This window comes from Suncus etruscus, chromosome X (genome assembly GCF_024139225.1).
Source record: "Suncus etruscus isolate mSunEtr1 chromosome X, mSunEtr1.pri.cur, whole genome shotgun sequence".
In the NCBI taxonomy this organism is placed as follows: Eukaryota; Metazoa; Chordata; class Mammalia; order Eulipotyphla; family Soricidae; genus Suncus; species Suncus etruscus.
Genome location: NC_064868.1, coordinates 63,250,942 through 63,267,252, shown reverse-complemented (window position 1 = coordinate 63,267,252; position 16,311 = coordinate 63,250,942). Strand labels below are relative to the sequence as shown.

The following is a 16,311-nucleotide window of genomic DNA, read 5'->3' as shown; positions in this document are numbered from 1 at the left end:
ATGGAGTATCGCTTGCATATATGGTGTATATTCTAGGTACTCCAGAATAGTGCTATCATTCTGTGTTTATTTTTAGCCTTCTGGCTTACTTCATTTAACATAATATTTTCTAGATCCATCGACATTGCTATAAAGTCTATGATTGTATTATTTCTAACTGCTATGTAGTATTTCATTATGTATAGATACCACATCTTCATGATCCACTTGTCTGTTGTTGGACATCGAGGTTGGTTCCAAACCTTGGCTATTATACTGAGTGCTGCGATAAATAGTGGGGTACATACATACTTTGGGATGAATGACTTTCCGACTTGAAGGTACATACCTAGGAGAACAATTGCTGGGTCAAAAGGCAGCTCAATTCTGAGTTCCTTGAGCACTCTTCAGACTGTTTTCTATAGGGGTTGAACTAGGGGGTATTCCCACCAGCAGTGGATGAGAGTTCCCTTCGTACCACATCCTCGCCAACCTAGATTGTTCCCATTATTTTTTATGTGAGCCATCCTCACTGGTGTAAGGTGGTACCTCATTGTTGTCTTGATTTGGATTTCCCTAAAGGTGAGCATGTTTTATGTGTTTGTTGGCAATCTTTCAGTCTTCCTTGGAGAAGTGTCTATTCATTTAGTCTCCCCAGTTTTCTATGGTTTTCTTAGATTTGTGGGGCTCGGCTTTCTGAGAGCTTTATATATTCTAGATATCAGCCCATTATCTTACATGTTGAGTGCAAAGATTTTTTCCTATTCAGTTAACTGTCTTCTTGTACTAAGTAGGGTTTCTTTCGCCATGCAGAAGCTTTTTAGTTTGATGTAGTCCCATTTGTTTATGTTTGATGCTAAAGTTCTTGCCATTGGTGCTCCATCCTCGAAGACTGTTTTGATATATGTCTTCAAACTTTGAATTTCTTAATTCCCTTGTTAATATATCAGTATATACATGTTTCTTGTTATTTCTATCATTATGGATACACAATATCTTGTGTTATATAATCTAAGTTATCCTTAGATTTTTCTTTGACTTTTAGTCATTTATTCTCTTAGGTGAGTAAAATCTATACTCATAATGCTATACCATGAAATGCCATGATTTAGGGAACCACTTCCAAGATAAAATATTTCTTGTGACAAATATTGTTTTAAACACTCTTGCACATTGTTATTTTCTATTGAATTATTTTCTTCAGATACACTCCCAGAATTGGGATTATGGATTAAAGGGCAATGATACTTTTAATTATTTTGTACTGCCAAGTTTAGTTACATAAAAACTGATTTATTCACTTAATTACTTTAAAGGGGAACCAAAGCAGCACTCTTGGCTACAGTGCTTTGTCGTTTTGTTGTTGTTGTTGTTGTTGTTTGTTTTCTGGTCTTTTTAAGCAGGGGTGCTGGGGAGAAACAGCTGTTCATCTGGTTATACTCAGGGCTTACTCCTTTCTACCTATGTACTCATGGGTCACTCCTGGCAGGGCTTGAGGAATCATATGTGTTACTAGGTAAACAACCTTGATTGGCCTTGTGCAAAACAAGGAAGCTCCATACATGCTTTACTACTATCTCTCAGGCCCAAGTTTGGTTCTGTTTGGAAATTTTTTACTGTCTTTTAGAATAGGTGATTGATGACTCTTGGATGATAGATTTTAGAAAATGGCATTCTTTTCCTAAATTACAGATGACCCCAGGCGAGATTAAATTCTCTGTTCATGTGGAGTCTGTCCTGAATCGTGTACCTCAGCCAGAGTACCGCCAGCTTCTAGTTGAAGCCATCCTTGTTCTTACCATGTTAGCAGATATTGAAATTCATAGCATTGGAAGCATCATTGCTGTGGAAAAGATAGTGCATATTGCCAATGACTTGTTCCTTCAAGAACAGGTAGGTAAAACTGTTATTTTCTCAGAGAATATCTAATACTAACCAAATTAGCATTAAGAGATTTTCATGAAACTAAGGTGACTTACCTGTGCCTTCTGCACATTAACTTTTTCCTGGCAACCATTAAAGTGGCTCTAAGCTCTCTTCAGATTACGTAGCTATTGGAATCTTTTACCACATTTGAGGGTTGTGTTAGATAAGTTGACTGGAACTCAAGAAAGACTTTTACGCACTTCATTGTATCTCAAACTTCTTATCAAACTTCTTTTACAGTGAGAAGAGCTTAATATGAGTTATTGGATAATATTATATCTTCTGGACCATTAAAGAAAAGAGAATATTGGTTTGGGTTTATTTTTGCTTTCCCTCATTACCTATATTACTTATTGATTAAATAAATAAAACATTTTTATTTGTTTTAACTTAAAGCTACACTCAGCATTCCCATCACTTACTCCTGTTTGTACACTAAGGAATCACTCCTGGCAGTGCTTTTAGGACCATAATGTGATGCTAGGGATAAAATCTAAGACTGATACATGCAAGGCAAGTACTTTACTCCTGTACTTTCTCTTTGGTCCATTAATACAATTTTTAAGTTAATATTTTTATTATTTTCTTGATAAGAATTTTAAGGAAATATCCACATTTTGAAAATGCACACTATTTTTCAAAGTCTTAAAAAACTTTTCTGTGTGGGGTCAGAGCAATACCACAATGGGTAGGGCACTTGCCTTGCATGCAGTTGACCTGGGTTGAATCCTCAGCATTCCATATGATCCCCCTGAGTCTTCCAGTTGTGATTTCTTAGTGCATAGCCAGGAGTAACCCCTGAATGATACTGGGTATGTCCCCAATCACAAAAAATCTCCAAGGTTTGCAGCAGATCTTTCATTTTATTAGGTCCTACAGAAGCATGGAAAAGAAATTAATGTTGTCTAAGATTTTCTACAACAGTACTAATTTTAAATATTCTAAAATGTATATAGTCTATATCAAAAAGTATTATACATTTTTGAGAAGGAGAATTGATTCACACAATGCTACTCAAAGACTACACTTGGCTGTGTGCTCAGGAGTCACTCCTGGCAATGCTAAGACAGCAATCAATGCCTGCTATTGAACTGGAGTCAGCTACATTCAAGTCAAGTGTCTTAATCCCTGTCATGTTTCTCTGACTTCAAAATGTAATTCTTTTTTAGGTGTAGTCTCTAGCTTGGGTCATTTATGTGTCTATTTAAAGTTATTTGACTTAGTAATAATACAATAATATACACTAAAATCCATAGTATTGACATGATTTGGACCAAAGTTCCTTGAAAGTGGTCTGTAATTCATTAATTTTTAACTTTTTTTTGGATCACACTCGGCAGTTCTCAGGGGTTACTCCTGGTTCTACACTCAGAAATCGCTCTGGGCAAGCTCAGGGGACCATATGGGATGCCGGGTTTCGAACCACTGACATTCTGCATGCAAGGCAAATGCTTTACCTCCATGCTATCTTTCTGGCCCCTAACTTTTAACTTTTAATGAGCACTGTTCAAATTTTACCTTTCAAAATTTATTTTAACAGAAAAATTCAAAATAATCTTTAAAAAACAATTTGATGAGCTGGAGATCTAGTAAATAGTTGATGTATTAGGAACTCATATTCTGATTTTGCATATAACTTCAATCCTTTCCTGACTAGAAATTATAGGGTCCAGTTGATAGTTGGTCGTGGGAGTGGAGGGATGATTTGAGTTATCCTAATCAGAATTTAAATTAGTAGGATTAGTAACTTTTCCTTTCCTCTGTGTTTTCCTACCTTTAAAACAAATAGAAAACCCTTGGAGCAGATGATACCATGTTGGCAAAGGATCCTGCATCTGGCATCTGTACTCTTCTGTATGACAGCGCACCTAGTGGCAGGTTTGGCACCATGACCTACCTCTCCAAGGCAGCTGCCACCTACATGCAGGAATTTCTGCCCCACAGTATATGTGCCATGCAATGAGACCATTGAGTCTTGACTGCTGGGAAGCTTTTGAAAGCTGTTCTCTGCCTTAGTTGATTGTATATGACTGAAATGTGATTACCTGATCACTCCCATGATGCCCCATTAATCCTATCTCTCCATAAAGTAAACTTTACTGGTAAACTAGCTGTTTTGAAAAAGTGAATCATCACCTAGAGACTTAGGTTTTCACAGGTGTTTCATTGTGGGAAACTATCTTTTCATAATCCATGAAGGTTTGCATGTATGTATTTGTATTACCTAGGTCTGTTACAAACTTAGTTTTCTAACTCCCTTTCTGGGAATAAGGTACTATCAATAACTTATTCATGAAGTTTGGTTTTACTTATATGGCTCCATTGTATGTTTAGATGGGAGAATTAAAACTTTACTAAGTAAGAAAAATCAAAATGATTGGATTTTATGCTTCTGAATATTAGAAATTGTATCCTAAATGCCTTATCTTTGAAAAAGATAGATCTGTTTTGTATTAACATGTGGCCTTATTCTGAGTAGACTCACAACTCCTTTCTATGTCATCAGTCATACTGTCATTACTAGATTTAATTCTTACTCTCTGCGGTGAAGTATCAAGAAAGGTACATGTATTGATACTTAAATCATATTTTATGAAGATTGTTGGTGTTCAGATGTGTTCAGATTGAAAATATAATAATCCAGAGAAAGGGAACTAGAGATGATTTTAAAAGAAGAGAAGATCTGTGGTTAGTGTCTAATAATATCTAAGGGAAAGAATCAAAAGTGGATAGCCTTGGGCACCCAGTTCATACTTCTGGAGAGTGATCCAACACATATTTCATATAATCAAAGCCTCTGTTTTTGGCAAAAAGCAGTCCAATAATTAAATCTATAGCTGCTCCACTGACCAGTTTTTGCCTTATGCTCACCAGGATCTTTCTCACTTCCTTACTAAATTATGCAATCTTCTCCCTAATTCCCTGCCCTCCAATCTGTTTGTAAACTTTTTCATTTACATTTTCAGTTCCTGGTTTTAGTACTCAGATACATGTATATGTTGTAATCTGTATAAATAACTGTATTTTTGTATATAGTTAAGCATACATGAAAGTTTTTCTAAAAATAAGTCACTTTATATGTATGTATGTATATGTATTTGATGCAATCGTTTAGCATGTTACAAGTTACAAGTGTTGCATGTTCGAAGAAGGTCTGACTATATTGTCAAGCTGACGCACAAAGATTAGTGGAAGAATCGTGAAGTCCTTTCTTCTTGTCCCATGTGAAGGTTGTTTTTCCTGACTTTCCGTTTTAGTCAGTTTGGGAAGCTATACTAAAATACCAAGCCATTTATTTTCCATGATTCAGGAGCCTGGTAAATACAGGATTGAGATACCAACAGATTCAGGAGTTCTTGTAAGGGTCCTGTTTTCAGTTTGCATGAAACCCTCTTCTTGTTGTGTCACCACAGAAGAGCTTTGGTCTCTCCTTTTTATAAGCAGATAAATCCTATTGTAGGGGGAAGCTTTGCCTTCTTTACATAATATCATCCTAATTACCTTCTAAAGGCCCCTAACTCTAAATACCATAATGTTGGGGATTAACAAATTAACATTAGAAATGTGGAGATACACAAACTTTCAATTCATAACAATTAACTTCCCCCTATTTCTCTGTAGACGTGGCTAATTCACTATTTTCACTTAATTAACTTCCCATGTTAGTCCTTTCAGTTCCCTCCTATTTGTGGGGACTGGCAATGATTTTTCCAAAGATGGAGACAGGGATAAGTGATTATCTTAAATAATAAATTTTAACCAATCAATAGCTGTCTTATGAGTCTGTGAATAAGGAAGCATTATATATAGGGTAATAGAAAGTAGATAATGCACACAACGAGAAGTTGACTAACCTTTTTAGTTATTCCCTTGAATGAAATTAAAATACACAGTAAGTTGCTTCCTGATTATGTGATTCTTATGACCACAACCTGTACTGAAATAGTATTTTCACTGGGTGCAAGTATGCACAACTTTGGGTGACTATTGAGTGACTTGGATGAAGACCACTATGCTTTTCCACATTAATTTTCCTGAACTGACTGATGAATGCATTTCTCTGAATTTTGGCAAATTGTCTTTCACTGTGCTATTCTCATAGTACTGCTTTTAAATCACCTTTTACAGAAACTCACTTCATATCTGGTGTAGCATGAAATAATTAACGATGGTGCTGGTTTGCGGTGGATGGAGGCCTTTGTGCTTAGGCCCCAGCCACGTGGCTTCATCCCCCATCCAGCTGGCAAGTTCCAGGCCCAGGTAGTCGGCGTAATCAAGACTCACTCACACGCAGGCCATCAGGAAGAATCATCTTTATTTATGCCCTAGCCACCACAGGTGTGTGGCCTATGTTAACCTTTTAAGCATTCAGCTATATTTTGCTAGCCCTGCATCTTATCTCCTGTTAGCCATCTTCCCTTTGGGCTCCATGCGGCCCAAAGATCCAAAAGCCAGGAAGCCAAGCCGGGCCAAGAGAGAAACGGCAAAAGGGGCAAAGAGCAAAAAAGCCAAAAGGGCCGAATTCCCTTGGTCCCAGCCTTATCTACCTTTTTCCAAACCCCTCCCAGGAATGGGAGGGGCTTGCAGGTAAAGTTACACCTACTATCCGGTTCAGACCCCTCCCAGAAATGGGTGGGTCTTAGGGTACACCACAATCTGGTTAGTTTTAAGTTATTCAAAAACAATTTATATTTTGTGTGTTTTAAGATACTAAAAGACATATTGGACTTTCGGAAATAATCTAGAATAAAAACCAGAATTTCCAATTTCAGTGTGTAATATTTTGTGTTTTATTATTGGAGTTCATTTTATGGTTACTTTTAATCTATCATGTTTATTTCTATGGTAGAATCAAAGTTCTTTAATTAGGTCAAAGCAAGATAATGTAATGCATGTTATTTAGCATTTATAGAATATATGTAGCAAAGTATTATGATGTAAATGCATACTCAGTAAAATGGAGACCATTAAATTCAAATAAATATATTGATTTTAATCCTCTGTCAGATGAGTGGTAGGCAAATATTTTCTTCCATTATTATTTTCTTTTCTTATAGTGTCATTTTAGTCTAGTCATTGTTTATTTTGTGATGCAGAGGCTTCTTAATCTCATAGTTAAGAAACTATAGTAGTGAAATAAAAAAATGGCCAAAAACCCTTTGATGAGTTTGTCTATGATCTAAATTTAGCTGGGAGGGAAAAGGAGGGGTTTCTCAGTGATGGTGGAAAGTGATGACACTCTGATGGTGGGTATAGTATTGGAATGTCATATGCATAAAACCCGTTGACTGCAGGGAAGCAGGAGGCGGCTCAATGGTGAGCTGGCTTCTTTCTGGTCACTTTGGATCATATATAATGAAAATGCTTGGAAACCAAAAATGAGGGTAGCAGGTGCTGCAAAGTTGATGGTAGCTGTGGCAGTATTTTTTACTCACAATTTGTGTTATTTCTAAAGTATTTGAAATAAAAATAGATGCAAGTTTAGGAAATCAATTTGTAGTGTCAGCATTGGGCACAGCTGCACATTCTACAAAACCTCCCAGATATAAATGTGGAATTTTAAAAGCTTGCCCTGAGAAGCATTATACCTTCAAAATGGCAGGTGAAGCAGCCAATACTTTGGAACCCAACATCTGCCTGGAAGATCAGGTATTAATGAGTGGTGGTGTTAACAATAATTTTGGAAGAGAGATCAATTATGCCTTGGTAAATGGAAAAAGAGGCCAACTAATAGACACTAAATATTTTGACATGTGAGAAGGAGATGTAATCCCATTTATTGAATTTCCGAAGCTTGTACAAGGTAGAACAATAGTCTTAATGGGAATATATGATGAAAGCGACCAAACTCAACAATGAAGCCAGCTACTCATTGGGAGTACACCTATTAATAGTCTCAGATTCAGAGAAAACTGGATCTTCTGTGGTGAGATAGGAATTAAGTCCAACTTTTAAGCAGCACATAAAGAACAATGAGGATACTAACAAATACAAAGGATGGCCTGAAGTTGTAGAAATGGAAGGATGCATCCCCCAGAAGCAAAACTGATGTGAAGAAAATGGAATGATCTGCACTCTGCTCAATGTGAAACTGTAAATATTTTAAGAGCATGCAGCCATCCTATGTGGACAAACATCATCGTGTATTTTCTTTTAATAATTAAAATGATTTATTTCTAATGTAAATAGATATCTTTGTACATATTTTAAAATGAGTAAATCATCAAACCATATCTTGAGTATATTTTCCTGAGAGTGCTAGTTGTATGTGTAATGTTGAATTACTGTCTGACTTCCCTGATGTACCTCTTTTCTTAGTCTTCTCTTCCTTGCTAAGTACATCAAGAAATTAAATAACATGTACACAAAAAGAAATAAAAATCACGATAGAATTCTTTTGTTAATAATATACATAATAAGTATATAAGGTTAGATGGCATTCAGGATATACCTTATGGGTTTTGTGTTAACAATGAGAATAACTTAATTTTGTGTGAGAAATTTTAGAAATGAGGCTGGAGGTGGAAACACCATAAAAGTAGGGGACAAGGCCAGATCACTTCTACAACCTAATTATATCATTTAAGGAAACCATGTCAGTAGATATACTGGCATATAGTTTTCTTACTTAAATAAAAGCAGAAGTGACCAAATGACTTGGAGAAAATCAGGCTTCAATGTCACAATGATCTTTATTTCAAGCTAAGAAATACATATAATATCGTAAAATTAATTTTGATTTGAAAATATAAAAATGGATTTAGAAAAGTTTTAATTACTGAGATTACTTATAACATTAAAAAGTCCTTTGTATATGTCTCAGAATGATTTTATTCTCATTTGTACATAAAAATATAGGATATCTCATTTTAATTTCAAATGTTCCCTGAATGACATGAGGTTTTCTATTTGCTTGTTTTAGGGCATTAGATACCTATTGTGCTTTGTGCATTGAAAACATAAGAAGATTAATGAATAAGTTCATTTACAATAAAAAGCACTTAACTTTTGAAATAATTTGTTACATCACTTGTGTAAAAAATATAAAATCAGTATTTCTTATTTTAGTATAAACCAAGATTGAAGCTATTCAGCAATTTCTTAAATATTAACAGAAATGTGATAACATTTCTTTCCTCAAACTCAATTTAACTCACAGACAATACATGTTATGAAATTTTTAAAACTTCACATATTTCTGTCTGCCTGTGCTTCTGAATCCCTGAAGATTTCCTCAGAGGCCTAGGGAGCACACCCCCAAAAATTCTGTTTTGAAGCCACCCAGTAAGTACATTCTGGCAGCGGGGGTCGCTGTCCAATAAGCTAAGGTCTCTGGCCGTGGAGACTCCGCCCTGCTGTGCCTTTGTTCACTCTGAGGACTTCAAGGGAAATTTCTCCTGCCTGTGCCTGTCTTCCTGTGCTTCTGAATCACTGAAGATTTCCTCAGAGGCCTAGGGAGTGCACCCCCAAAAACTGTCAACTACAGGAAGCAAAAGAGTGTGGCCTTAGAAAGCGTGCACTCTTTCTAACCAATGAACCCCACCACAACACACAGGAAAAACCACACTATAAGCGTGACAATGGGGAAACCTCACAGGCAAACACCATCCACAGAGAATGAAGACAAAAGCTCGGATGACCTAATAAATTCCAACAACCTGATTAACCTCTCAGATAAGGAGTTTAGAATAGAAATATGGAATATGTTCAAAGAACTCAAAAAAAGCATACATCGATCTGAAGAGAACACAAAGACAGAAATCAGAAAACTTCAAACTGAAATAACAGATCTGAAAAACACGGTTGCTCAACTGAAAAACTCAATGGATAGCTTCGCCAACAGGGTATCAGAGTACTGGAAGATGTGATGCAGAAAAACTCAACAGAACAGAAGAAATTGGAAAAGAACCTTAAGACAAACGAACAGGCAATGAAAAAAGTACTCAAGGCATGCGAACAGATGAAAATAGAAGTCTGTGATAAACTCAACAGAAACAACATAAGAATCATTGGAGTCCAAGAAACCCAGGAAAGAGATCTCAAGGAAGAATCAACTGTCAAAGACATCATCAAAGAGATACTCCCAGAGTTAAAGACTACATGCAATCAAATCCTGCATGCCTGAAGAGTACCAGCAAAAAGAGACCCAAAGAAAAACACCACAAGACACATCCTCGTTACAATGACAAATCCCACAGATATAGAATACTGAAAGCAGCAAGATCAAAAAAGGAAATTACATTCAAAGGAGCATCCCTAAGACTTACAGCAGACATGTCACAGGAAACTCTCAAGGCCAGAAGACAGTAGTGGGATATTGTGACAAGACTAAATGAAATGAATGCCTCACCGAGAATACTGCACCCAGCCCAACTCACGTTCAGGTTTGAAGGAAGGATACATAGCTTCATGGATAAACAACAGCTCAGAAACTTCACAGATGAAAAACTAGCCTTAAAGGAAAAACTGAAAGGTCTACTCTAAGACAAGAGAGACCAACAAACACAGCAAACTTATCGACAAAGATGACATTAAATCCTATGACAATCATCTCCATCAATGTCAATGGACTAAATTCACCAACTAAAAGACACAGAGTGGCAAAATGGGTCAAAAAGATGAATCCAACGTTCTGCTGCCTACAAGAAACACATCTGAATAGACATATCAAACATAGACTCAAAATCAAAGGCTGGAGGAAAATCATCCAATCAAACAACACCCTCAAAAAAGCTGGGGTGGCCATATTAATATCTGATGACACCAACTTTATACTCAGAAAAGTGGTAAGGGACAAAGATGGACACTATGTACTAATCAAGGGATATGTGCAACAGGAAGAAATCAGACTATTAAACATATATGCACCCAATGAGAGACCAGCAAATTAATACAATTACTGACAAATCTGAAAAAAAAATCAATAATAACACAATAATTGTGCGAGACCTCAACACAGACCTATCAACACTTGATAGGTCAACCAGATTGAAACCCAACAAAAACATACTAGCCCTGAAAAGAGTTATGGAAGAAAGAGGACTAGTAGATATATACAGGACACTCCATCCCAAAAAAAACTGGATACACATTCTTTTCCAATGTACATGAGTCATTCTCCAGAATAGACTACATGCTGACACATAAAAAATACCTCCATAAAATCAAGAGGATTGAAATCTTGCAGGCTACCTTTGCTGACCACAAGGCTCTGAAATTATTTGTGAACTACAAAGCCACACAGAAGAATAACTTTAACAATTGGAAATTAAACACCCTGCTACTGAACAACCAGTGGATCCGAGATGAAATCAAAAAGGAAATCAAAACTTTCCTGGAAACAAATGATAATGAAAGCACAAATGGCCAGAATCTATGGAGCACAGCAAAAGCAGTCCTGAGAGGAAAATTTATACCTCTAGAAGCACACATCAGGAAGGAAGAAGGGGCATACCTGAATAACTTAATGACGCAGCTAAAGAAATTAGAAAATGACCAACAAAAGGAACCAAAAATAGGAGACAGAAGGAAATAACAAAGCTGAAAGCAGAACTCAATGAAGTGGAAAACAAAACTACTATCTGAAAGATCAACGAAAGCAGAAGTTGGTTCTTTGAAAAAATAAACAAGATTGATAGACCATTGGCAAAACTCACAAAGAAAGAGAGAGAGAGAAATCTGATAACCTGTATTAGAAATGAAAAGGGGTGATCACGACAGATATTGCAGAGATCTAAAGGGTCATCAGGGACTACTTTGAGAAACTTTATGCTACTAAACATGAGAACCTAGAAGAAATGGAAAAATTCTTGGACACTTATAACCTTCCACATTTAAATAAGGAAGATGTAGCATATCTAAACACCCCCATCACTATGGAGGAAATTGAAACTGTAATCAAACATCTGCCCAAAAAGAAAAGCCCAGGCCCAGATGGATTTCCTAATGAATTTTTTCAAATCTTTCAAGAAGAGCTACTACGAATCCTAGCCAAGCTCGTCCATGAAATTGAAAAAATGGGAATACTCCCAAACAGCTTTTATGAAGCCAACATCACCTTGATACCTAAACCAGACAGAAGCTGCCAAAAATGAAAATTACAGACCAATATCCCTGATGAATGCAGATGCAAAGATCTTCAACAAAATCCTGGCAAATAGGATCCAATGCATCATCAAGAAGATCATACACTATGACCAAGTAGGTTTCATCCCAGGAATGCAAGGATGGTTTAACATCCGTAAATCTATCAACATCATACACAACATCAACAACAAGAAAAATAAAAATCACATGATCATATCAATAGATGCAGAGAAAGCATTTGATAAGGTCCAACACCCATCCTTGATCAAAACTCTCAGCAAGATGGGAATGGAAGGAACCTTTCTCAATCTAGTTGAAGCCATCTACCACAAGCCAATGGCAAATATTATCCTCAATGGAGAAAAACTAAAAAGCCTTTCCTCTAAATTCTGGTACAAGACAAGGCTGTCCGCTCTCACCACTCCTGTTCAACATAGTACTGGAAGTACTTGGTATAGCGATCAGGCAAGAAAAAGATATTAAGGGCATCCAGATAGGAAAGGAAGAAGTCAAGCTCTCATTGTTTGCAGATGACATGATATTCTACTTATAAAACCCTAAAGACTCTACCAAAAAGCTCCCAGAAACAATAGATTCATATAGCAAAGTTGCAGGCTACAAAATCAACCTACAGAAATCACTGGCCTTTTTATACACCAATAATGATAGGGAAGAGATGGAAGTCAGGAAGGCAATCCCATTCACAATAGTGCCACACAAACTCAAATATCTTGGAGTCAACTTGACCAAAGACGTGAAGGACCTATACAAAGAGAAATATAAAGCCCTGCTCCAAAAAATAAGAGAGGACACATGGAAATGGAAACACATACCATGCTCATGGATTGGCAGGATTAACATCATTAAAAGGGCAATACTCCTCAAAGCATTGTACAGATTTAATGCGATTCCTCTAAAGACACCCATGACATTCTTCAAAGAAGTGGATCAAACACTTATGAAGTTCATCTGGAACAATAAACACCCTTGAATAGCTAAAGTACTCCTAGGGAAATGGAGTATGGGAGGCATTACTTTCTCCAACTTTAAACTGTACTACAAAGCAATAGTTATCAAAACAGCATGATATTGGAATAAAGACAAACCCTCAGATCAGTGGAATAGGCTTGAGTTCTCAGAGAACGTTCCCCAGACATACAATCACCTAATTTTTGACAAAGGAGCAAGAAATCCTAAGGGAAAATCTCTTCAACAAGTGGTGCTGGCAGAACTGGTTAGCCACTTGCAAAAAAGCGAACATAGACCCCCAGTTAACATCATGTACAAAGGTAAAATCCTAATGGATTAAAGACCATGATATCAGATCTTATACTATAAGGTATATAGAGCAACACGTAGGTAAAACACTCCATGACATTGAGACTAAAGGCATCTTCAAGGAGGAAACTGCACTTTCCAAACAATTGGAAGCAGAGATAATAGATGGGAGTACATTAAGCTGAGAAGCTTCTGCACCTCAAAAAAAATAATGCCCAGGATATAAAAGCCACCCACTGAGTGGGAGAAACTATTCACCCAATACCCATCAGATATGGGGATAATCTCCAAAATATAGAGGACACTGACAGAAATTTACAAGAAAAAAACATCTAATCCCATCAAAAAATGGGGAGAAGAAATGAACAGCACTTTGATAAAAATTAAATACAAGTGGCCAAAAGGCACATGAAAAAACTGCTCCTCATCACTGATTATCAGGGAGATGCAAATCAAAACAATGATGAGAGACCATCTCACACCACAATGTTTGGCACACATCACAAAGAATGAGAACAATCAGTGCTGGTGGGGATGTGGACTAAAGAAACTCCTATCCACTGCTGGTGGCAATGCCGTCTAGTCCAACCTCTACGGAAAGCGATATAGAGATTCCTCCAAAAACTGGAAATTGAGCTCCCATTCAACCTGGCTATTCCACTCCTAGGCATATACCCTAGGAACACAAGAATACAATACAAAAACCCCTTCCTCACACCTATATTTATTGCAGTACTATTCACAATAGCCAGGCTCTGGAAACAACCAAGATGCCCTTCAACAGACGAATGGCTAAAGAAACCATGGTACATATACACAATGGAATATTATGCAGCCTTCAGGAGAGATGAAGTCATGAAATTTTCCTATACATGGATGTACATGGAATCTATAATTCTGAGTGAAATAAGTCAGAGGGAGAGAGAGATGCAGAATAGTCTCACTCATCTATGGGTTTTAAGAAAAATAAAAGTCACTTTTGTAACAATCCTCAGAGATGAGAGGAGGGCTGGAATTTCCAGCTCACTTCATGAAGCTCACCACCAAGATTGGTGAATACGCTATAGAAATAACTACACAGAGAACTACCATAATCATGTGAATGAATGAGGGAAAGGGAAAGCCTGTCTGGAGTACAGGTGGGGGTGTGGTGGGATGGAGGGAGATTTGGGATATTGGTGGTGGGAATGTTGCACTGGTGAAGGGGGGGGTTCTTTACATGACTGAAACCTAATCACAATCATTTATGTAATCAAGATGTTTAAGTAAATTAAAAAATGAAGAAAAAGAAAAGAAAAGATAAGGCCTCCCAACGCTTACCACAGGCTGTGTTCTTTACACTGACTGTATAGAAAGAGGATGTACAGTAAATGCTTCCCATATACACCTTAAACCAGGTCCTTTGCCTGGTCTGTATTTGAATGGTGAGACAAAAAAAAACCTTCACATATTTTTAAAAATATTATCTTTCTTTAAGCACCTTGATTACAAACATCATTGTAATTGGGTTTCAGTCATAAAAAATAACACCCCCCTTCACCAGTGCAATATTCCCATTACCAATGTCCCCAATTTCATCCCAGGTGCCACATGAATTCGAGACAGGCATTCTAATTTTCTCAATCAGTGACATTGTCACCATAGTTGTCAGTATATTTATTTTTCTAACTGACCTCACCACTCTTTGTGGTGAGCTTCATAATGTGTTCCGGCAATTCCAGCCCTCACTTCTATTGTCTCTGGGCATTATTACAATAATGTCTTTTATTTTTCTAAAAAGCCATAAAAGAGTGAAATATTCTGTGTCTATCTCTCTACCTCAGACTTATTTCTTAATTCTATTGTCTCTGGGCATTATTACAATAACGTCTTTCATTTTTCTAAAAAGCCATGAAAGAGTGAAATATTCTGTGACTATCTCTTTACCTCAGACTTACTTCACTCCGTATAATAGATGCATGTACATCCCCATATAGGAAAATTTCATGACTTCATCTCTGCTGATGGCTGCATAATATTCCATTGTGCATATGTACCAGTTTTTTTAGTCGTTCTTTGTTGAAGGATCTCTGGGTTGTTTGCAGAGTCTGGCTATTATAAATAATGCTGCAATAAATGCAGGTGTATGGAAGGCATTTTTGAATTGTATTTTTATTTTCCAAGGGTATATCCCTAGGAGAGGTATTTCCACTTTTCTGATGACTCTCCCTATTGTTTTCCATAAAGGCTGGACTAGATGGCATTCCCACTACAGTGAATGAGCGTTCCTTTCTTTCCACATCCTCGCCAGCACTGATTGTTCTTGTTCTTTGTGATGTCTACCAGTCTCTGTGGTGTGAGATGGTACCTCATAGTTGGTTTGATTTACATCTCTATGATGATTAGTGATGGGGAGCATTTTTTTCATGTGACTTTTGGCCATTTCTTCTTTGAGGAAGTGTCAGTTCATTTCTTCTCCCCATTTTTGTTGGGGATAGATTTTTTTCTTGTTAAGTTCTATCAATACCTTGTATATTTTTGATATTAGTCCCTTATCTGATGGATATGGGTGAATAGTTTCTCCCATTCAGTGGGTGGCTTTTGTATCCTAGGCTCTATCTCCTTTCAGGTGCAGAAGCTTCTCACTTGATCTTAGCCAAAAGGCCAAGAAGCGATTGCAGAAGCTTCTCAGCTTAGTATAAACCCATCTGTTTATATCTGCTTTGACTTGTTTGAGAAGTACTATTTCCTCCTTGATGATGCCTTTAGTCTCAATATCATGAAGTATTTTCTATCTGTTGTTCTTAATACCTTATGGTTTGGGGTCTAATATCAAGGTCTTTATTCCATTTGCATTTGATCTTTGTGTTAGATGGAGGTCTGAGTTCGCTTTTTTGCAAGTGGTTGACCAGTTGTCCCAACACCACTTGTTGAAGAGGCGTTCCATGCTCCATTTTACATTTCTTGCCTCTTTATCAAATAATAACTGATTATATGTCTGGGGATCATTTTCTGAATACTCAAGTCTATTCCACTGATCTGAGGGTGTGTCTTTATTCCAAT

At 36.9% G+C, this 16,311-nt stretch overlaps 1 protein-coding gene, 1 non-coding gene and 1 pseudogene across 2 annotated transcripts in view; all 3 read left to right on the top strand.

The window, feature by feature from the left end:
• PHKA1 (phosphorylase kinase regulatory subunit alpha 1) overlaps nt 1–4,014 on the top strand; it is a 210,960-nt gene extending 206,946 nt beyond the window's left edge. The window contains exons 31-32 of the mRNA XM_049767159.1: nt 1,672–1,872; nt 3,695–4,014. Coding sequence (XP_049623116.1) covers nt 1,672–1,872; nt 3,695–3,868 — 375 coding nt within the window. The 3' untranslated portion in view covers nt 3,869–4,014. The remainder of the gene's footprint in view (nt 1–1,671; nt 1,873–3,694) is intronic.
• A 3,269-nt stretch (nt 4,015–7,283) lies between these two features.
• On the top strand, nt 7,284–7,954 carry LOC125999270 (protein FAM3C-like; annotated as a pseudogene).
• A 6,618-nt stretch (nt 7,955–14,572) lies between these two features.
• LOC125999829 (small nucleolar RNA SNORA51) lies at nt 14,573–14,704 on the top strand. Its single transcript, XR_007492295.1, has one exon. It is a non-coding gene; the product is annotated as a small nucleolar RNA SNORA51 (small nucleolar RNA).
• Nucleotides 14,705–16,311: the final 1,607 nt, after the last annotated feature.